The 23937-nt window shown below is 39.7% G+C and overlaps 1 protein-coding gene across 1 annotated transcript in view; it reads left to right on the top strand.

Annotated features, from left to right (window-relative positions):
- Nucleotides 1-23937, top strand: part of LOC139452501 (cilia- and flagella-associated protein 99-like) — a 43325-nt gene that overhangs the window by 551 nt on the left and 18837 nt on the right. The window contains exons 2-7 of the mRNA XM_071234002.1: nt 2541-2702; nt 5746-5890; nt 19045-19139; nt 21399-21511; nt 22871-22962; nt 23157-23215. Of these exons, the coding sequence (XP_071090103.1) occupies nt 2595-2702; nt 5746-5890; nt 19045-19139; nt 21399-21511; nt 22871-22962; nt 23157-23215 (612 nt within the window). The 5' untranslated portion in view covers nt 2541-2594. The remainder of the gene's footprint in view (nt 1-2540; nt 2703-5745; nt 5891-19044; nt 19140-21398; nt 21512-22870; nt 22963-23156; nt 23216-23937) is intronic.

The raw sequence follows: 23937 nt of genomic DNA, 5'->3' as shown, positions 1-23937 counted from the left end.
ACAAATACACAAAGTTACGAATACAATTATATTACAAGTAGGTGTTAAGAGATGTTTGGCACTGAGTGAACTTTATCCTGTGATGAAGTACACTTCTTAAGTAACGTCATAATGGAATGACATCATAGTGCTGTACAAATTACCTCCCCCGTGATCTGACGTATCCTTGGTAACCTTGACGTATCCTTCTTTCATTACTGTCAAGCAAGATGGCGTATCCAATTTTTGGAGAAATAGTTTCTTTAAACTTGTCTAATATTTGAATATTATTTCGTTGGAAGAAATACAGCAAGATGATGTCAACCTTCTCTCATGCCCCAGGCTTAACACAGACATATTCTAGCCTTAGTGTCCATGCCACAGCAGTCACAAGGTTGTCTGAGGCTGGCGCTGGTGTTAATTCTTGCTCCTGATTGCACTATTTGCAATCTAGAGTTTTTAAGGGATACATGCCTCTGTACTCATCTAGAGGGCCTACTTGCAGAGTGTTTTGTGTGTTGGGTGGTCCACCTGCAAAGGTTCTGGGAGGACCAGAACATATTTCTTGGCTGCCCAATGGGCTATATGTGATACTTCTTGGTGCCATATACTGTGATCTAGCTAGCATAGTGCTGACTGTCACAAAAGGCAATGAAGAAACAAAGTATGACACTTGACTGCCGGGCTTGTGTCACGCTTAGTATTTATCCACTTGTATTGTCTAAATGCGAAAACCCATTTATTGCATAAAATTGGTAGAAAAAGTAAGTGACTGAGCACCTTTGTTTAGATTTAATATGATTAGTCCTCAAAACATCTTTCAAAGAAATTTAATCAGAGCTACAGATAAGCTGCATATTTGCTTAACATACCCCCCCAAAATATTTAAAACCCAATTACTTTTTAACTTGCGTATAGAAATGCATGCCTTAAATGAAAAACTCAAATGTATTAAAACAGCATGCGTAAATACCCCGTGAAGCTTTTTCAGCAGCTAATTTCCAAAACACAATTACGAGCTAATTTACTTTCTGGGTCAAGCCTATAGTTAGAACCCTTTTAAACATCTAAAACCTTTTTCTTGTCTTTTCTTTTTTAAATCCCCAAAATATTTACTTAATTTTGAAAAAAACCAATAGAGTGATGAATAGATGAGTGAAAGAATATTGGTTACCCAATGAAAAATGTAATAACCCAAATTAAATAGAAACCTTCGAGTAAGAACTCAATTGCTCAAACAATTATCTGGAGCTCTGTATGATGTGTATTGTGCAAGTATTTTTTCTCATATTCCACTGAAGTAAACTGAAGCACACACTTTTTTTTAGCAGTAATGACTTGAATAATGCCACTTTAATGAAAGCATTAAAACACTTCTGCTTAGATATTTAAGCTGACTGAAATCCAATTCCTCATTTCCAAAGTGAAAATAGTTGATTGGGAGTTTTTTCTCGAAACATCTATACAGGTCTCGATTAAGGAACTTGATTTTATTTTTACTTTTACTTACTACTTGAAAACCCAGTTGCACCTTGCAGACAAAACCAGGTTGCACCATGCAGACAAAACCAGGTTGCACCATGCAGACAAAACCAGGTTGCACCCTTGTTCCATACATGTATCAAAAGTTGAAACATAGACACAATAGTTGCACAAACTGGTCTAATTATATACAATCTCAGATCTCTGATGACTGTGTCATGATTTCACATACCGATAATTAAAGATGTATCGCTGTAAAACTTAATAGGAACATGACTTACTGATGCCCAAGAAAGCATGACAAATTTCACTTAATCTTGATAACACAGAGATCAGTGTTGTAGTATGATAAAGCTTGGAGATATTGAATGTGTTCAAAGATTGTTGTTGTGTGGGAAAGTAAGGGATTGTCAGACCCAAATTTGATTTTTATTAACATGCACTTGTCAGGTTAACGTAAATATTAGGTTGCATTTTTCAGTAATAGCTTGCACTGGTGCATGTTTTATAGGGTAAAAAATATGTCAATGAAGCAGTGCATCATAAGTTTTCATGTGACAAAACGATACACGATATGTTTTTCATTGTATTGATGCAAGACATATATATTACCTGAAATAATTTACTTACTACTCGTTATATGATCCCTGATGTTTTTGTCAGTCAGATATATGAAAATGTGTTGTAATTAGCGTTTCAAGTTCACTACTTAAAGTAGCCATTACAAAAATGTGTCTACAGCTAGCTTTTCTTTTTGAATCTGCTCTGAAATATTAATTGTCAAGAAGTTTCCATGCGATTTGACATAAATATGTGTATCGCGATGCATATCGTATCATGACCTACGTATCGTATCGTGATATGTATCATATCGTGACCTTGCTGTATCGTTTCACCCCTAATGTTTTATATAGTTCAATCAAGACCTGCGTAATCCCCATATTTAATGCACCATCACAGAAACAGATGTAGAGGTTTGTTTAATATTCAAACTCTCACCTTCCACATTCTTGGCCTCGACATGGCTATGGGAGATGTTTATGATGCTGTTGATGATCTTGCCGTCTGTCTTATTCCAGATCAGCTGCACAATTGATTCCATTCAGCTTCCCCTGACCATCTAACCATCAACAATGAACCACGGTCAGCTCTTGGGACACTGCACCCGTGTCATTGACACGTATGACAGTGAGATGACATCATTAGAGGAACAAATCAATTCCTATCTGAAGCAACACCAGGTATGTTACAGTCGCATCAATAAACCTGTTATCTTGCTGGTATATTGTATCATTGTGTCAGCTTGTCATGTGTTAGTATTTCAAACTTAATGGCCTAGCAGTTTTTTCTGTTGTAAAAGATCATTAGGATCTTTATAATATACTGACATAATGTTTTGCAATCTACTTGACATTTCACATAAGAAATGCAGTTATAATAATAATGTCAATGGATTTATATGCGATTCCAAACAAAGTGCCCTTGGCAAATTAAGGAAAAATATGTTATTTGATCAAGATTTGAATAAATTTTTTTAAGTTCTTATTTTTGTAAATTTGAAGGTATTTTTAATATTGTATGTTAGTAATACGTTCAATGCATTAATATGTAAGTAAGCATTAAATCTTCTTCTATATTGGCTATGTTATCTGCAAAATTCAGGTCAACTTTATCAAGCCATTACATTAGTTATAACAATAAAAGTTTGAATTGTGAAATCTGTAATTCTAATTTGGGAATGTTTTCTGACATTTGCTGCCGATTTGTAGTGTTTGTTTGTTGTTTGAGTATAATTTGGTAAGCAAACAGAAATCCCAAAATATCCTCTTAAAAAAGTATACAACTGCAAATTGATTCTCTTTTAGAAATGGAGTATAAATTATTGTTATAACATACAATTGTCGATGTGTTCTAGAAAATGAACATCTGTGATCATAGATTTTGTGAATTGCACAAAGCCATTTACTCATGCTGGCCTGTGAGCACAAATGCTGATGCATCTGTTGGTTGGGGATGTAAGGCCAACACAACCGAGATCTACAGAACTCATGTGAAGTCATGCTAGGCTTCAATGAAATGCCAAAAATGGTGGAAGCCAAATGCAACAATGCTATTGGCTGATTACAAGCTAGGGCATCACAACAATCGGGGCACCTGGGTGTGACAGGGTGGGACAGGGTGGGACAGGGTTGTGACAGGGTGTGACAGGGTTGTGATCCACAGGTCATGGGCATGATACAACACAGGAACAAAACAAGGTCAGGTCGACCTGGAGTAACCACCCCTGCCCAGGATTACGATGTCAGGTTCGACGTCTACATGATGGATTCTTGACAGCAACCTCAATTGTTCCTGACGGAGAATATCAGTTCTAACCATCCTTAAGATGTTGTTGCTCACGGGGCGGTCGTGTAGTCTAGTGGTTAAAGCGTTTGCTCGTCACGCCGAAGACCCGGGTTCGATTCCTGACATGGGTACCATGTGTGAAGCCCATTTCTGGTGTCCCCCGCCGTGATATTGCCGGAATATTGCTAAAAGCGGCGTAAAACCATACTCACTCACTCACTATTGCTGCTCACAGACAAGTGGGAACGAATGTCAACTATGCAGAAAGCGGCTGGTATGGGCATGTGCATGGTGGAGGACTGTTGTGATGAATCACATTTCTACTGATACATGCTGATGGACATGTTCGTATCAACAGACATCGATATACATGCAATGCCTCAAACTGTGTGCAGTAGGTTCTGTGTTTTGGTGGTGAAAGTGTTGTTGTGTGGCCTGGTACCCATCATGGTGCCCGGAACGGCACTGGTCCGTGTTGCAGGTACACTCACAGAGTTACCAACAGAAAGGAAATCCTTCAATGTCATGTCCCTCCCTTCAGGAATGCTAGGGGTGGTGTGGTAGCAGTGTGGTTAAAGCGTTGGCTCATCACACTGAAGGCTCGGGTTCGACTCCCCACATGGGTACAATGTGTGAAGCTCACTTCTAATGCCCCCTGCTGTGATATTGATGGAATATTGCAAAAAGCATCGCGAAACCCAACTCAATCACTCAGAAATGCCAATAGTGGCAAAGGAACATTAACATGGCCAGCACAATCACCTGACCCATCTCTGAATTATCGTCACTGGGATATCCTTGATAGCTGAGTTTGTGGGAGGTATCGACCACCTCACACACTTGAGGGCCTGCTTTTGGCACTACAAGAACGATATTCGGGAACGGATGCTTCTGTGGGCTGATGCTGCCAAGCTGTCCTCAAGGCTTGAAAAAGTCCTAACAGAGTTACCCCCTACGTCTTGTCAGTGCATCAGTGCCTGGACAGTGTATACACGCAGGCCTTGCACCACATTATGTGTGCATCTTCTCTATTGAATGACCTCCAGTACCTATGTATACCTCCTTTTTTTAGAGTATGTAATGTGTACCTTTTATGATGAGGGACCTTTTTAGCCAAATGCAAATGATTTGTAAGTCATTGGGACATAAGCGAGATTAATATGACTTGAAAATACTCCGTTTTCCTTTTGTCCACTTGTTGAGTTATTACCTGCTCAAGACCATAAGTAGTCCTAAATTGAGTGAAGAAGGCTGATATTTTTCCGTAATTGAAGAGAAAATCTAAATATGATCAAGGCGGTGACCTTTCTGCTATCTTTACCTACATCTTCTTAGAAAATCGATCGTCCCAGTGGTCTAGTGCATAGTGTGTCTGAATGTTGCAGAATGTTGGGGGTAAGACGTTAATAGATGGTATTTGTTGTTACCCTGTCTAGTGCTTGGCATTATGGTGCTAAAACAAGGACTGGTCGGCTCAGAGTCAGTATACTGTGTCTGTGTGGATTATTATTGTTAAACTGTGGCATGGTATCTCAGTGGGCTAGCACTATAAAATCGACATTAGTCTTCACATATTTAGCCTTATCTCTTCATTTAGTCCACAACAGGCCAGCTTTGAAAAGAGACTAATTTTTATTCATGTGAACAAATCTGATGATTACCGAAGTTTTGCTTATTTTCTCTAAAAATAATGCAGATCCCCTGGGCCCAAATTGTCCATCAATGAGTGAAGTGTCAATTATTCCTGTCAGTGATATCAAAGCAATGAGAAAATTTTCGGAATTGGTAATCATATTTCACAATATGCACTTTAGGTGATAGTCATGTTGTATTCAGAATAATTAATTTTTTATTTTTTTTTATCCATAGAATTGGTTATTAATGAGGGTTCCCTTTATGTGGCATTGACATTATATCTCTTTTATTATTGGTTGCTAGGTAACAGAAGATGGCGACAGAACGTTCATAATGGAGGTGTTTTCCGGCTGTGTGAGGTATTCAGTCATCATGAAGGTCGTCACAGAGGGATTCTATGCCAAAGATGGGAAGTCCACACTTCGGTCTGACCAGTCGTTGTATACAGGTAATTGTGAAAAGCAACCATAGCAACACATCCCAACTATACTGACACACTTGCAGACAGACTTAACTACTGTCTGAAACCCATTTGTAGTCTAGACATGTGTGTGATACTGAGCTGTTGTCTCAGTGTTTTCTAGTGACAACTGCACAAAGAGTATTGACATTACAGATATGTTTACATGGTTCTATATTTACATGGGTTTTTTTCAGTAATCCTACCACATTCAATGTCAAATGCTCTTATGTCAAAGGTCAAGGACACCATGGAGGATATTTTCAGCAGTAGTGTCATTTACGTGTGAATATGGCGCCAAGATTATTGACATTAGAGGATTTCCTACGATGGTCTTATTACATACACATGGACCTTGGAGTTCTTTTGGCACTTGCAATAAAAAGATTGAAGGTCAAGGTCATTAAATAGAAAAAAGTCTCACTCAAATGCTTGTGGTTACACTTTCTCAAAAGGTGTTAATGCATGTATCATTAAACTTAGTGAATACCTTCTTTAGGAGTGGGCACTGCTTTGGAAAGGTATACTATAGGTCAAAATAAGACAAAGGTCAAGGTCAGTGTAGCTTTTTGTAGAACATTGTTTCTGAGGCATGGCTACCTCTACAGGCATGAAACTTTATGTTTGCTTGTATCTTTACAAATCCTACCACATCTAATGGTGCTGCAATGTCTATCAAAGTTCAAGGTCATCTCTGAGGTTATTTTGAAACAGAAGATCCAGGTTAGAATAGGTAACTATTGTCTTGGTTAAGGACAATGTCTGGAAGTATTGTTTTTGTAAGTGCATGGTGGTTTAAGTAAGGGATAAATACTGACCCTGAGGTCTTGACTGAGAAAGTAAGCAGAGGGATATTGGTGATGCATCCTGGGCTTACATTATCAGTCGAGACGTCTTATAAACCGTCTAACAGCAAGAAATACAAGAAAGAATAAGAAGACATGGGGATATTGTATAGTGAAACAATACAGTGCATTGCATTATAAAAGGAATTTGTTGAAAATGTGCAAGAGAAAGACCATGTGCAGCATGTACACAACTGAAGTCATGACGTAAAATTGAACAGCCTGTCATCATCTGCCCCGGTGGCTCAGTTGGAAAACAGTGGTTTACAAAACTAAACATGTGAGGTTGCAGGTTTAATTCACATCATGGAATTTTTATGTGAATAAATTGTGACTTTTACAATCCAAAAATCAACATTAGATTTATATCAAAAGGCCAGTCTACAAAACTCAATTGAAAAACCTTGGTCTTGTTTTAGTGATTATACAATGAACAGAATATTTGAATGTATCCCAGTATTTATCTTAGCGTATCTCGCATACACTGTTGTTGTGCGGAAACACATGAAGCCAGGAGTACACCATGTAAACAAACCTACAGTGTCAGGCTCAGCCAGGCAGAACTAAATAATCAGCAAGTCTCCCAACATTGTCTTGTTTATTGTTTACTCAGTTTGAAAAGTTGTCTAAGTGGCACAACCTCACTCTCATAAAATATATTGTGGTTTAAGTTACTTGTCAACTGATATCATGCTATCATCATAATGTTTTTGGTGATATGCATATCAAAGACTTACAGCGTTAGAAATTGGCACCAGTCCTGTAGTCCTTGCCAAACTGCCCAATTGTTAAGTTATCATAAGGACTAGGAGAAATTTGCCATTTTTAAGGGTTTTGCTGTATGTTATTTATAAAGACTATTACTGAGACTGTTAGTTTCTACTGCTGGATGTAGAGCCTTGTTTGTCATGTTTGGATTAACCAGTGTTTTATGTATGTAACCAGTATTTTAAGAGAGTCCTTGCCAGGCACGTCTGGAAAACTTTTGGATTAAAAAAATCTGCAGCAGAAAACCTTGGAACCTCATAAATATCTTACAAATGGATATTTTTCAACTTATATGTACTGTATGTCTTGGATGGGTATTCAGAATATGGAAGAACAAAAAGACATGCCACTAGTTGTGGATGACAACTTCTTCATTGCTTGTATCAGTGTGTCACTACCCCTTTATCCCGATAAAAGGGGAATGACATCACAAGGATAACATCTCAAAATGCGTGCCAAGAATATATAACTGTTGGCTGCATATAATTCTAACTGCAGAGTGTACCACGGCATAGGCTTCAGGACAAATTCTACACAATGGACCCCCTATAAATAACCTTTTTATCAAGAGTGTCCTTGACATTGAGACACTCTCATTCATTGCCACCAATCAGGATGTCACAGATTCCCATGTGACTGCACCAATTCCTCCAAGCTCCACACAGCCCTGCTCAGTGTAATTTCCTGTTTGTTTAATAAGCAGTCTGCGATTTCTGCAAAGTTCGAAGCCGGGGTCTAGTAAAATTGTTTTTGGCCTAGTTACCTCATCTTCCCAAGGCAAGGGAGTTAATGAAATTATAAGTCCAGTTTTCACCCTTGCCGAGCTAGGCTGGAATTTCTGGGTTTGATCGTAGCGCCACCACTGGCATTTACGAGTTATGTCCCTTCCATGTTACTCCTATTGACCAATCAGATCCATCTTTCATATCACTTGCATTTGCTTCAAACAAAATGGTGACGCCCAGTCAAGACAATCTGATCAATAATCAAGACTTTTATTGTAATAAAGTGGGTCTTACCTCGCAAAGTGCATCAAATCACTTGAGCACCTTCATTAAAAACATGAAAAGATTTGGAAAATATCTATCGACGCCCAGTTGAAGGTACAGATGCTCTGCAAATCCTACTATCGAGCGAAATCTACACTGCAGTCCCCAAACTGTCTATGAACCGATTGTCAGTTTAATTTCACGATTTTTATTGGATTATGCATAGACTCGTTAGTCCAGCCAAATTATAACTCTAAAATTTCAGCCTAGTTCGGCAAGGGTGGAAACAAATAAAGGTCCATATGATCACCCCAAAATGTACAAAAGATTAGGCTAAGATCCAAGATGAGTCTACTAGACTCAAAAGTGTTTGTCACAGACTGACGGGGTAGGTCATTTTGTTTGTTTGTTTGTTGGTAAGTCTTCTGTAAATAAACAAGTCTGGACAAGAAAAGTCAGCAAAACCAACACAAATGGGTTTTCAAATTTTACTCAGTAAATTGTTGAATGCAGCAACAAATATGCTTATTTTTTTCATGGACTTCGTATTTTACCATACAACTTGCAATGACAGTGACTCAAACTCGTAGGAAACATCCTTCTCAGGGATTTTTCGTTTTTCTACGGTTCTGAAAAGCATTTAATTGTGATTTACACAAAGAGGTATTGTATCTTCAATTTACATTAAACTATATATTTTGACCAACTCTCTTTTATGATAGTGTTATTGAGTCATAAATTTGTTTGAAAACACTCTTAAATGACGCATCTTCACATAAGGCAGGAAATGAATGTCATACCGAGGGATCTTTTTCCCATTCCCCGAGAAGTGAGATATAGACATGTCATCGTGGGGATGTAGGTCATACGTGGGAATATAGCAGACCTTGGTCTTGTTAGATAACACAAGTAATTCGGGTATGTGTTTCCAGCGTCATTACGTGACAACCTGATCCTGTCCCCCACTCAGAGAGGAATGACTGCGTGACAGCCATCACAACTCACATTATCTACTAGGCCAAGACGTGTGTAACATGATTATCAGTGTGATAAAGCGATAAGATGTGTAATGCATTATCAACAAAGTTTGAGTTATTGTTTACAAATTTACAACTGAACAATGCTGGGTTTGTTGCGCCCAATATGTAAAAAGAGCAAAGATATTTTTGATGTCCTAGAAAGTGTTGAACTCTTCTAGGTTAGGTGAGGTGAAATGGGGTTTAACGTCGCATCCAAGATTATTGCATTTATATAGCGACGTGCATGCACGTGTGTTTGTGTGTGTGGCTGCTTGTACTAGTCCGGACTGATGCCGATTAATAGTGCTAGCCCACTGAGATACCATGCCCCAGTTTAACATTAATACCCCACTCAGACACAGTATACTGACTCCGAGCCGACCAGTCCTTGTTTTAGCCCCTTAATGCCAAGCACTAGACAGGGTAACAACAAGTACCATCTTTTAACGTCTTTTGGTATGACGCGTCCTGGGATCAAACCCCGGACCTTCCGCTCTCCGGACGGACGGTCTACCACTAGACCACGGAGGCGGTCTGAACTCTTCTAAATCTAGGTCATAGGTTCTTTGTGAATATTGGTGAACTTTTTTATTCCAATTGCACTGCAAAGTTTTATTTCAATATTTGGATTTTCAGAAAAAAATACAGTTTTTTTCATTGTTTTACTTAAAAAAATGTTTTTTGGTAACCGTGCTAACATTTGTGTGACATATAACATGAAAACTTCTTCATAGATTCTTTTCAAATTTAGGGAACAGTTTCCATACTCAGCAATAGAAACTGTCATTTTTAGTCCACTAGTACTTATAATGATAACATATAGCAAAACCCTTAAAGATGGCAAATTTCTACTAGTCATTATGATACTACTGGACAGTTTGGCAAGGACTACAGGACAAGTGCGAATTTCTAACGCTGATACTAATAAAAGTGGTGCAGTGCAAAGTTAGATAATCATATGTGTATTTTCTGACAAAAATATGATGTTTTTCGTATTGTGAACTTGTATTTTTTTTAAACTTCAACATTTTTGTGACCTATAGCTTGAAAACAACTTCATGGATTCTTTCCATTTGGGGGTACACTTTCTATAACAATAGGAGAGGTGCAGTGCAAAGGTTTTTTTCAATATTTGACTTTTCTTAAAAATGACAGCCATTTTCCTTTTTTTTTACTCCAAATTTCGTACTGAAACATTTATGCGACCTATATTGAGAAAACAACTTTATAGTTACAGTTTCTATACCAATAGGAGAGATGCAGTGCAAATTTTGATTTCAATAAGTGGATTTGCTTTTTTCATGTCTTGAAATTAGAAATATGTTAGGGTTGAGGTCCTAGGTATTAGTGAACCCTGCTCACTTTTTGTCTGGTTGATACTTAGTTTTATTTGTTTTGTTTATACGTAAGGCATAATTATGTTTGGACACTAAATTTCTTCTATAATATGTGTAGACTGACCCAGTAAAACATATTGTACAACACGCTCACATCAGACATTGTTTTACTCATAATGCATTGCAGTCTTAATTACAGACTAAATACAAACACATTTTGGCTTAACAAGTCTAACAGAGCTGACATACCAATCCACAATCTCATTAAAATCAGATCTTAGTTCTCGCTACCGCTAAACAATTTTTTAGCGGTAGCGAGAACTAAGATCTGATTTTAATGAGATTGTACCAATCCATAGCTTCCTTAGAACTGTTGCAAGGACTACTGTGTACCAAGTTTGACCTTAGGGAACTCTTGGTTATAGAATGTATACAAAAAAGTAAACATTTTAACAAATAATATACAAGACAGCAAGTCAGGCACATAGCAACTGTCAGTACAGGTAAGTGAGAAGATTTTTTTCTTCCAACAGCATGTTGAATTGTACTAGTTCTCAGTGTCGCTTTGATAACTGATTGAATGCAATCCGAATAAATAACCATACTTTACATCTTGTCATTATTCAAGATTATTTTTTGTCAAGGACATTTACAAAGTTGGACCTTGGGTATTGTCCCGTGGCATATATCAATGTGGCTGTCATCACGTAGACAGGGTCGTTGTTGGTACACACCATGGCACAATGAGTCTCACCTTGACCTCTACCTGGTACTATCTCACACTGTTGTAAACAGACAGTATTAAAATAGAATCTGGTTATGATATACTACCTCGATCTCTGAGGGTTATACTGTGTGACATTAATATTTCAAAAAGACTTATCGCATGTCTCAGAATATTTAGCAAGTTTGTTGTCAAGAGGACGATAAATGTTGTCAAGGTTTCAGACGAAGTCCCCTGTACCCCTTCACTCATGAGAGATGATTAAAACGGGCTTTGGGCTGTGTCAGTGTGTTTGACTGGCTGTTTGCTGGTTTTGAATACTTAAACAAAATCTGACAGACCCTTGATAGTGTATACTGTGCTATAAAACAACCTTCTCTGTACTGACATTTTAGAATAGGTCTTCAGCAACCCATGCTTGCGCTAACAGGCGACCTTGCTTGTAGGAGGTGATAAATGGGATCAGGTGGTCAGACTCGCTGTCTTGGTTGATGCATGTCATCATATCCCAACTGCTCATATTGATGCTCATGATGTCAATCACTGGATTGTCTGGTCCAGACTTGATTATTTACAGGCTGTGCCATACAGCTGAAATATTACTGAGTGAGGCGTTAAACAACACACAAAAACAGCAACAATCATGTAACATTTGGGGGCCCGGCAATTCCCTCCACAGTTGTGTCCCTTGGGCATGCCAGAAACCTATTATCGATTCCAATCCCAGTTCGTGCCAGTTTGGTTTCCAGGTTTGTCAGCACCATACCCATGCTCGTAGATTTCTCCAAAGTCTAATAGTCTAAAGTCTAGATATAACATTATCAAGGTTTGTTTTCTTAGTATTGTCTTCATCAAAATATTGTAATATACCATATTCGACGTAATAAGCGCCGCGCTCTAATAAGCGCCCATGGCGATATTTGCTTATATATTGCCTAGTGAACAATCCCAATTACCACCCCTTCCAATTAATCAATGTACACAAGATTTATTTATTCTCGTATAATACGCACCCGTGTGTTATCTGCACTCTTAATTATGGGCAATTAAATTCTGGAAAAATATATCTGTCGTATATAAACATTTCAGGCTGTCTGCATAAACCACGAAATTAACCTTTCAAATGTTTTTTTTTCACGAAAATAATATTCTAATAACCCCCGATTTCTAATTTTGAGAGTGCCCTGGGTGCTTATTACGTTGAATATGGTATATACTATTCATTTAAGAAAACGTTGGTTCTCAAGTTACAGCCTTTATAGAGTTAAGTAGTGCTCCCCCTCATAGATCGTTGGTTATTTATCAAACTGTCATTGAAATGACAAGCTGACAAGACATACACCTGCTATTGGCTCTTTATAATCCCCTACAAGTCAGCAATTGGGATGATAACAATTGTTGATCTTATAAATACCAATAACTTATGATAATAATATGTCATGTGTGTTTTCAAACAGTCAAGTAGTTACATAATGCACAGTGAGCGTACACGTGACCCATTTATCCCCAACGGATGAAGGCCCTATAACATGGTTATTGTGTTTTAAGCTGTCACATTTTGGGTCAAGGATAACGTTTTAAGTGTCGTCTTTCGTACAAGTGCATGTCTTTATACTTGTTGTGTCAGGATGTGATGCCAGAATTATGTGAGTATTATCGCAGTCGCTGAGCTCAAAACAAGATTATTAAAAGTGATTTAGTAAACGTTTATTTGAAGAGACAATTAAAGCAAAGAAATTCAAGTAGTCTCCTTCTCATTTTCCCTCTCCCCTCCCTCCCTCCCCCTCTCTCTCCTTTTCCCTCTTCCCCTCCCTCTCCCCTCCCTCTCCTTTTATATCTCTTCCTTTTCCCCCTTCTTTTATATCTCCTCCTTTTCCCCCTCCCTCTTGCTTTTCCACCTCTCTCTCTCTCTCTCTCTCTCTCTCTCTCTCTCTCTCTCTCTCTCTCTCTCTCCTTCCTCCCTCCCCCTCTCCTACCCCCTCTTCCCCTCCCCTCCCTCCCTCTCCCGCTATCTCTCCTTTTCCCTCTCCCTCTCCCTCTCCTCTTCCTCCCCCTCTCCTCTCTCATCCTTTTCCCCCTTCCCCCCCTCTCTCTCTCTCTCTCTCTCTCTTCCCTCCCTCTCCCTCTCCTCTCTCTCTCCTTTTCCCTCTCTTTCTCCTTTTCCCTCTCTTTCTCCTTTTCCCTCTCCCCCTCCCTCTCCCCCTCCCTCTCCTTTTCCCTCCTTTCCCCTCTCCCCCTCCCTCTTCCTCCCCCTCTCCTTTTCCCTCCTTTTCCCTCTCTCTCCTTTTCCCCCCTTCCCCTCTCTCTCTCTCTCTCTCTCTCTCTTCCCCTCCCTCTCCTTCTCGCTATTCCATCTCTCTCTCTCTCTCACTCTCTCTCTCTCTCTCTCTCTCTCTCTCTCTCTCTCTCTCTCTCCCCCCCCTCCCTCTCCCTCTCGCTTTTCCATCTCTCTCTCTCTCTCTCTCCCTCTCCCTCTCGCTATTCCATCTCCCTCCCTCTCTCTCTCTCTCTCTCTCTCTCTCTCTCTCCCCTCCCTCCCTCTCCCTCTCGCTATTCCATTTCTCTCTCTTTCTCTCTCTCCCCCTCCCTCTCCCTCTCGCTTTTCCATCTCTCTCTCTCTCCCCCTCCCCCTCGCTTCTCTCTCTCTCTCCCTCTCTCTCTCTCCCGCTCTCTCTCTCTCTCTCTCTCCATCTGCCCTCCCTAGTACTAGTAGGTAGTAAAAGTAGTCCTATGAAGGTCAGGGTTCACAGTCAGCCAATCAAATGCCTAGGATAACTATTAACTATAAAGTGACAATGTGCAAATATCAGAAATATGTGTTCTTCATGTTTTTCCTGTGGGGTTATAATCTCAAAAAACTATTCCTGCATTTATGATTAAAGTTGGAATGCATTTTCTGTAAATGCCAAACAGGATTCTTTTGTAATAGGTTTTGATTAAGATTAATCAAAGGTCAAGGTCAGCATTCAGGTTTTGGGGAAACATGGTAATATCATTGTCAGTTTCTGTTACATGCTTGGAACTTTATGTGTATATGTGCACATATCTTTATATATCCTACATGAAATGTGGGTTGCATGTCCATGGAAGGCCAAGGTGATCGTTTGAGCTTACTTTGAAACATAGTTGCATGATTCATTGCCAGTTTAATACAGTAGTCCTGTTGCACTGTTAGTTGTTCAGTCCATAAATCAAATTATTGAAAATTGTTGGATATTGTATAGATTAAGGTCAAAGCCTGGAAGTCATGCACAGCACATGGCATGTTAATATTTTCGGAGCTTAGAGGAAATGGCGATAAACAGCGTTAGAAACTGGCACTAGTCCTGTAGTCTTTGCCAATCTACTCAATAATTAAGGTATCATAAGGACTGGTAGAAATTTGCTATTTTTAAGGGTTTTGCTATATGTTATCATCATAAGGACTAGTGGGCTAAAAATGTTAGTTTCTAACAATGATAAGCATGTTTGTTTTAAACATAGTTTACTGTCATTTGGACAAAATAATTATTTATTCCCATTTTGCGTGCCAAGGCGTTAAGTTTAGAATCCTAGATTAAACCCTGAAATATCAATGACCTGTGCCACGCTGGCATTTCCTCCCACACTAAGCCCACACTCTGTGATACAGCTGAAAGTACTGTAATCCTCATCCTCATCCTCTCTCACCTGGTCTGTCTAAACAAGTAGTTCCATGATGGGTAGTCAGAACTCTTTTTTTGAAACAATATTATGTTTGAATGTTTCAAATAGGCATTTTTCTCCTTTGCAGTAAAAGCCAATCAAGATTCTTCGTTTCTTGACCTGTTTTCTTTATATAAAGATATCAGAAGCAAGAAACAGTGAGGTCCTCCACTCTTGGTGCCTTGTTGATATTGTTTATGGCCCCATGAAGATCTGGGTCAGAATTGGTCTTTAGCAACCCATGCTTGTCGTAAGAGGCAACAAATGGAATCCGGTGGTCAGACTCGTGGACTTGTTTGATGCATGTCATTGCATCCCAATTCCGTAGGTCGATGCTCTTGATGTCAATCACTGGATTGTCTGGTCCAGGCTCGATTATTAACTGACCGCTTCAGTAGCTGGAGTATTGCAGAGTGTGGGTTTAAACAACAAACAAAACAAATGAACATATTTATGCATTTGGGTGTGTGTACTGTTGTCGAGACGAGACCTGTAAGCCTCACACCGAGTCATGGGACATATACATGTTGTAGTGTGACCTGGGCGACCTTGGAGGCCACCTGTCACCTGTCAGGTTTACAATACTTGTACAGGTGAAGGTCCATGCCCCAACTCTGGATTCCACACATGCATAACAACCCCGCCCTCCTGACACCAACCCCCTCTTACTGACAGTCCACATACCATGGCCCTCTAAGTAATTGTATTTCTGTTTAGATTAAGATTAAATGGGTTAATGGTCGTAGAACAAAGAAGATGTACAGGGTCATATCTCAGAATGCGCATTAACTTGTCAAGAGGGCAATACACTGTGCATGTCTAATGTGTTTTGATAAAGCTTTGCCCGATGGAAACGTGATGTTGAGAAAGGCTCTTCAAATAAAAAATGACATGAAACTACGAACAAGAAAAAAGGGAGGAAATAATATTTTTTCTTCTCACAATAATTTGAAAGTCTTATCCTTAAAACAAGGATGACACTATGATCGACTTGTATTTTTGTTACATTTTTATCAAAGTGCAAAGTGTGTGTGTGTGTGTGTGTGTGTGTGTGTGTGTGTGTGTGTGAGTGTCTGTCAGAGTGTCTGTCTGTGTGTGTGTCACTGATAGTGTGTGTGTCAGTGTGTGTGTGTGTGTGTGTGTGTGTGTGTGTGTGTGTGTCAGAGTGTCTGTGTCAGAGTGTCTGTGTGTGTGTCAGAGTGTCTGTGTGTGTGTCAGAGTGTGTGTGTGTGTCTGTCTGTCTGTCTCCCACCCCTCTGCATTTGTCTCTGACGTTTATCCAACAGACCAAACACAAGCAAACCCGTACAATAAATCTAATACCGAACCACAACCCACCCCACCCCTCTGCATTGGCCTCTGACGTTTATCAAACAGACAAAACACAAGCAGGCCTGTACAATAAATCTAATACAGAACCACAACCCACCCCACCCCTCTGCATTGGCCTCTGACGTTTATCAAACAGACCAAACACAAGCAGACCTTTACAATAAATCTAATACAGAACCACAACCCACCCCAACCCTCTGCATTGGCCTCTGACGTTTATCAAACAGACCAAACACAAGCAGACCTTTACAATAAATCTAATATAGAACCACAACCCACCCCACCCCTCTGCATTGGCCTCTGACGTTTATCAAACAGACCAAACACAAGCAGGCCTTTACAATAAATCTAATACAGAACCACAACCCACCCCACCCCTCTGCATTGGCCTCTGACGTTTATCCAACAGACCAAACACAAGCAGGCCTTTACAATAAATCTAATACAGAACCACAACCCACCCCACCCCTCTGCATTGGCCTCTGACGTTTATCCACCAGACCAAACACAAGCAGGCCTGTACAATAAATCTAATACAGAGATAACACAAAGATATCCCCTACCACGCTCTGGACAGAACACATTGGAAGTGTAGCACCGTTGGATCATTGTAATCAAACCCAGATATCCTCAACAACTGTTACAAGCAAACACACGATATCGAACCATCTCACCATCTAACAATTTTCACACTGGTTGCCATGTCAACCTGTAAATTAACCAGATTGTTTAACAATAACAAACAACTGAAAGAAGAAGACACGATAATACATTTTCCTATATTTTTGCAATCATTTCTCTTGGTTTTTGTGCCACTGACAGTCCAAATGTTGTAGAGAATTAATAATGAAACCCTGTTGTCTGTCAAAAACTCTTGTTCTCACTACTTGAGGACTTCAATGGAACTGTATAATTTCTGAGAGTGTGATTGATGGTAGAGGAGATGAACACAGTACAATGACTTCTGGTACTGACCCAGACTAGTCTTTAAATTAGGTTTCCTGGTTTGGCTATTTTGTTTGGTCAAGCATCTGTTTAAGACTTTCAGTGATATTCATGGCATTTATGGAGATAAAATCTGATGTGCACACTGTAAATCTGCTGATGTGCACACTGTAAATATGCTGATGTGCACACTGTAAATCTGCTGATGTGCACACTGTAAATCCGCTGATGTGCACACTGTAAATCTGCTGATGTGCACTCTGGTTTCATGTTTGTATATAAACTCCATAGGTGCAAAAAAATATTGAAGTCAACATTAATAACTCCACAGACTGCTAGTTTAATTATTAATACTGTAGACAGCCAGTATGAAATTGGTGACATCGTTCAGCATGTTCAGTGCAATGGTGCAACACAAGCTCCACCCATTCTATTATCAGCCAATCAGTAAACTTAGTTTCTTAGTGGGCGTGGCCTATGGAATTTTTTTAATTATGGAAACAAAACAAACTCTCTTGGTTTGTTAATCAAATGCCACAGAATCACTTGCAATATATTTGATTGATAGTGGGTTCCGGGATGGCAAGGTATTACAACAACAGCAATATTTTTGTGTCTTATCATTAAGGGGGCACGGGTGGCCCAGTCGTCGCAATTCGCTGTGCAGAATTGCATCCCTTGGGCATGCCAGAAACCTATGATTGTGGGTTCGAATCCTGGTTCGCCCCGATTATGTTTCTAGGTTTGTCAGCACCATACCTGTGCTCGTGGGTTTCACTGAAGTGGTAAACATCTGAAACCTCCATCACTTCGGGCTTTCCTCCCACATTAAGCTGACACGCCACGATATGACTGGAATACTGTCAAAGCGGCGTTAAACCCAACTCACTCACTATTATCATTAAGGTAGACATATACTGCAACGTCGATATGCAGTTAGCCTCATCAGATGGGGAAATTTATGCCTGGACAGCAATATTTAGCTAGCCTCATCAGTAAGGCAAGTTGCTGCTGCAGTAAGTAATTAACCTCATCATTTTGGCATAGTAACAAAGCAACATCCGTGTGTGGTTATTACCATGATTTTAGCAGATTAACACTATTAGAGAAATGTGTAAGCTGCTTCATCAACAGAGAAGCTTGATAATGTTTAATTATCCCCCGCCACGAACTGGAAGAGGGATATAGGAAGGGGTGCTGTCCATCCATCCATCTGTCACATTTTGTTTCTGGAGCAGAAATAAAAAATCAAGAGCGATATCTTTCCAAACTTGGCACATAGATAGGTCTAGTGGTGAACTGGTGCCTTTTGATATTTTGGGATTTTTGAAATGTTTATTTTTCAAGTTTCCATAGCATGACTTTGACTTAAGCAGTAGTGCTCGTTTCTGGAGAAATCTTGAAAGCCGTACAATATTTCTTGCCTTGCCCACTACAGACATGTCATATTGATGGGGATATGAGTCTTTCATGCTTATTCTCTGTGCTTTCTCTTCCAGTGATATGCTACATGATTTTGTTTCGCTTGGATGAACTTGGATTACCCCACCTGAGAAAATTTGTGCAGTCCCAGAGTGCCAGCAAACTGTATAAGGTAAGGAAGAGGATATATGGATGTCAACTTCTTTATTATGAGGAACACAAGTTTCGGAGTACAGTCAAGTACCGTTAAGCCGACATTGTTGGTTACCCATGATTATGTCGGATTAAAGAGTATGTCGGATAAAAGAGATTTAGTAGTATCAACGTTCGTGATCGAAAATGATACAAACACAAGAGACCGTAAAGTCATTTCATTGGTCGGTCATCTAAGCATGCAATTAATCTTGTTTTCTTCATTTAAAGCATTAATTGTTTATTGTTAAGCAATTTTATCACTGCAGCCGTTGTAATATGCAGCTACCAGCCGACTCGTCTTGCATCAAAACACGGGCTGTGTACTCGTGGGCAGATGACCATGGAGTACGCTGATCACTTTGTCAGATTAACGAGACTGATTAATGAGTGATTTCGGTAATCCGTTGCAAATTAGGTGTGTCGGAGTCGGAGTGCGAGACTGTCGGATTAACAGGTCTAAATAGAACTGATTTTATCGGTTCCCATCATTAGTGTCGGATAAAGCTGATTGTCGGATTAACGAGTGTCGGATTAACGAGACTTGACTGTATATGCTTACTCCTTCATCATGTTCATCAGGTGAATGAATGCCATGAGGCAGAGAGCATATATATATGTACATGTAAGGACAACAAAATGAATAAGATAACAAAAGGTGGAAAATAACAAAGGAAGCCAACCGATGATTGGCGCTGATAGGTGATTGGCATTAGACTATGGAAGCAAACACTTAAGTAATTGGTAATGGACACTGGGCAAATGGGGGTGGGTTGGTGTATAATTAGCACTGATGGGTGTAAGAATGGACATTGCAAGAGGCAAATTGAAGCCAGCTAGGCTAATGCCTTTCAAAGACCTGTGTTTGGTAAGTTCATGGAGTAGGCCCCCATTGGGGTCCTGGGTTAGAATAGGTCCCCAGGAATCTATGCTTGTCGTTAGAGGTGACTTAATGGATCAGGTGGTCAGACTCAGTGACTTGGTTGATGGATGTCATCGTATTCAATAAAGTTTAATTGTATTTGATTCAAATGTGTGAAGAGAGTGGTATAAAATCAAAACTCAAACCAGATTTGTGGAAATTATCAGTCTTGAGTTATTCAACAGGTTACAATGCCTGGTGCTTGGAATTAAGGTGAGGTGAAATTGGGTTTAACGTCGCGTCCAAGATTATTGCGCTTATATAGCGACGTGCATGCACGTGTATGTGTGTGTGTGGCTGCTTGTACTAGTCCGGACTAATGCCGATTTATAGTGCTAGCACACTGAGATATCATGCCGCAGTTTAACATGGATACCCCACTCAGACACAGTATACCGACTCCGAGCCGACCAGTCCTTGTTTTAGCCCTTTAATGCCGAGCGCCTGACAGGGTAACAACAAGTACCATCTTTTAACGTCTTTTGGTATGACACGGCTGGGGATCGAACCCCGGACCTTCCGCTCTACGGGAGGACGCTCTACCACTAGACCACGGAGGCGGTCTCTTGGAATTAGGGGAATGAAACAAGGAGTGCTTGGCATGGAGTCAGTAATGCCAGTACACTTTGTCTGAGTAGGGTATTCGTGTTAAAACTGCAGTATGGCTTCTCTGATTGAACTAGCTCTTAGAATTGTAATGAGTCTGGACAAGTACAAGCCAGTCCCAGACGAATTCTGCAGTTAAGTTATCATCATTCTGCAGTAAAATTACCAAAATTCTGTGTCGAAAATTACAAAATTCTGTGGTAAGAATATAAATAATTCCCAATAAAACATTAATACAACCTCAGTCACTTTTCGAAAACTCTCATCCAAATCCGAAACGAAATGATTCCACAAACTGTAATTTTAAACAGTTATTGATTAAGACATTGATTATGCAAATAAATATGCATAGTGTCACTGATATTATAATACCACAAAAATGTTAAAAATGTTTCAAATGTCATTTTATTGCAGGATCACATTTCGTATCTTTGAATCACAGGTTAAATGTTTGAGCATCATTCGTTAGAAAAACTTGAAAATAATGAAAATTAGTGTGGTTGATAAAAATGGCAAATTCCATGTTTTTTCTGCAATTCTGAGGTGAGTTAGATTTTCTGCGAATATTTTTAAGATCGCAGAATTTTTCTGGGACTGGCAAACACACACACATATATGTCGCTATACAAGTTCAGTAGTCTTGAATGCCACCCACTTCCCTGAACTGAGACCATGTTGGTTGCAGTTTTTAATTAATTTTTTGTATGGCAGTTCCTCAACTTCTTCCTGGATGAGAGGAACCTACTGACATGGGTGAAGGATCAGTGGGGCAAGTTCTATGAACAGAGTTTTGTAGAGGCAAATCTCCTGTCCCCCATACAGAGGTGAGTGTCTGACACCGGAATCCCCTACATACATGTCCTTGGTGTAAGGACAGCTGTGCATGTTGTGCATGTTGGGGGTCTGATGGAGATGGTGACGTGCATGTTGATGTTAGAGTTAAGATATGACTCCAAGTTCTTGGTTGAAAATGTAACATTTTCTCAAGCTTGAGTTGTATCTAACTTTTGAACCTTCTAAATGCAAAAAGTACCAGAAAGAATAAGAAAATATCGGGACACCTTATTGTGAAACAATACTGTAGTCACGCTATCTAACAAATTTGATGACAGCAGTTGAAAGAAAGGCCAAGTGCATGCAGACAACTGAAGTCAGTGATGTGTAATATGTATAGGATAAAACACACCTCTGTGGTTTTGGTTGAAAATGTTAAACCGCAAATGGGGAAAAGGCCCAATGGTTTTCCTGAGCTCAAGGTTTAATATTTTCAACCAAATCCGTGGAGGCGTGTTTTATGCAACCTATGAACCGTCTAAATGCAAGAGTTACAAGAAAAAATAAGAAAACAATGAAAAACCTGATAGTGAAATATTACGGCCTGTCTCGGTTTAAAAGGAATTTGATCAAAGCCTATGGTTATAACAAACAAAAATCAGTGAACCCTTTGAGTTCGTTCTAACCGTAATTTACTGTACTTTTCAAATGTTACAATGAGATGGCAAGATACCTACAATACCATAGGCATACCATAAGCATACCATAGGCATACCATAGGCATACCATAAGGTGGCAGGTTTAACTTAAGATTGTATTTGTGGCTGTCGGGTGCTGTATCAGATTGCTGTTGATACTGTATCAGATTGCTGTTGATGCTGTGTCAGATTGCTGTTGATACTGTGTCAGATTGCTGTTGATACTGTGCTGTTGATACTGTGTCAGATTGCTGTTGATACTGTGTCAGATTGCTGTTGATACTGTGCTGTTGATACTGTGTCAGATTGCTGTTGATACTGTGTCAGATTGCTGTTGATACTGTGTCAGATTGCTGTTGATACTGTCAGATTGCTGTTGATACTGTGTCAGATTGCTGTTGATACTGTGTCAGATTGCTGTTGATACTGTGTCAGATTGCTGTTGATACTGTGTCAGATTGCTGTTGATACTGTATCAGATTGCTGTTGATACTGTGTCAGATTGCTGTTGATACTGTATCAGATTGCTGTTGATACTGTATCAGATTGCTGTTGATACTGTATCAGATTGCTGTTGATACTGTGTCAGATTGCTGTTGATACTGTATCAGATTGCTGTTGATACTCTGTCAGATGGCTGTGTGTGCTGTGTCAGGTGGCTGTGAGAGCTGTTAGCGATGATGACACATGTTGATGTTGTTGATGTTGCAGGTGGCTGCCGGAGCTGCAGGAGATGGTGATGTGCATGAAGGACAAGCTGGACCACAAGGTGAAGCCCAAGAAGAAGGTGGCCCCAGCCACAGGTGGGTCAGGCAACAGTCACATCTGGTCTAGGGTTGTTAAGACAGATAATCGGGACCAGACAATCAGTGATTGATATTATGTTTTGTTTGATTATTAAAGTACATGTAGTGATATTATGAGTACATGTCACAAAGTACATGTAATCATGTGACAATGTGAAACCACGTGTTGACGAAATGTGTTTCTTTCACAGAGATGAAACCTTTCAATTTGACACAACCAAAAGCAAGAAGTATTCCAGTGCCAGAGCCAGTGAGTACAACACAATCTATTCTTTTCTCTCTGCCCTCTCCTCTCCTTCCTCCTTTCTTCTTCCTCCTCCTTTCTCCTCTCTCTCTCTCTCTCTCTCTCTCTCTCTCTCTCTCTCTCTCTCTCTCTCTCTCTCTCTCTCTCTCTCTCTCTCTCTCTCTCTCTCTCTCTCTCTCTCAATCCTTCCTACACTCACCCCTCTCCTCTCCCCTCTCCTCTCTAACCTCCCTTTCCCTTGTGTCATTCTCTTTCCCCCTGTCCTCTTCCTCCCACTCTCCCCTACTACTCTACTCAACTTCTAAATGAGCTCAGAAGGAAGTGGGTGTGTATGTTTGTTTTCAGGGCCATGCCATCGTTGCCTCCAGTGTTATAGTGTCCTCAAACCATAAAAAGAGTTTTAAAGGAAAGAATGCACTTTGCAATTACAAGCTTCAATAATCAGTTTATTAAAATGAGAGGTAGTATTTCATTGGATTACTGACAGAAGTGCTATCATGCATGATTTAATTGATATGGTGCTATTGTGTGTCACATTCAACTGTTGCCATCCTTTCTGATAGCATGCTTTGTGATAGCAGGTAACCAATTTCCTCTAATAATATTCCAAACTGAATGCCATTATTGAAAGGTTTTGATTATCCAACCACGGTTTTCAGTTTAACTTTAATAAAAACATATATGTGTTTGATTGAAATAGGTTGTTTTATAAATCCTTTTTCTTGTTT

Source organism: Haliotis cracherodii, unplaced genomic scaffold, assembly GCF_022045235.1.
Source record: "Haliotis cracherodii isolate W230 unplaced genomic scaffold, xgHalCrac1.p SCAF_9, whole genome shotgun sequence".
NCBI lineage: Eukaryota > Metazoa > Mollusca > Gastropoda > Lepetellida > Haliotidae > Haliotis > Haliotis cracherodii.
Note: the sequence above shows the minus strand (reverse complement) of the source record. Positions and strands in the feature narration are given on the sequence as shown.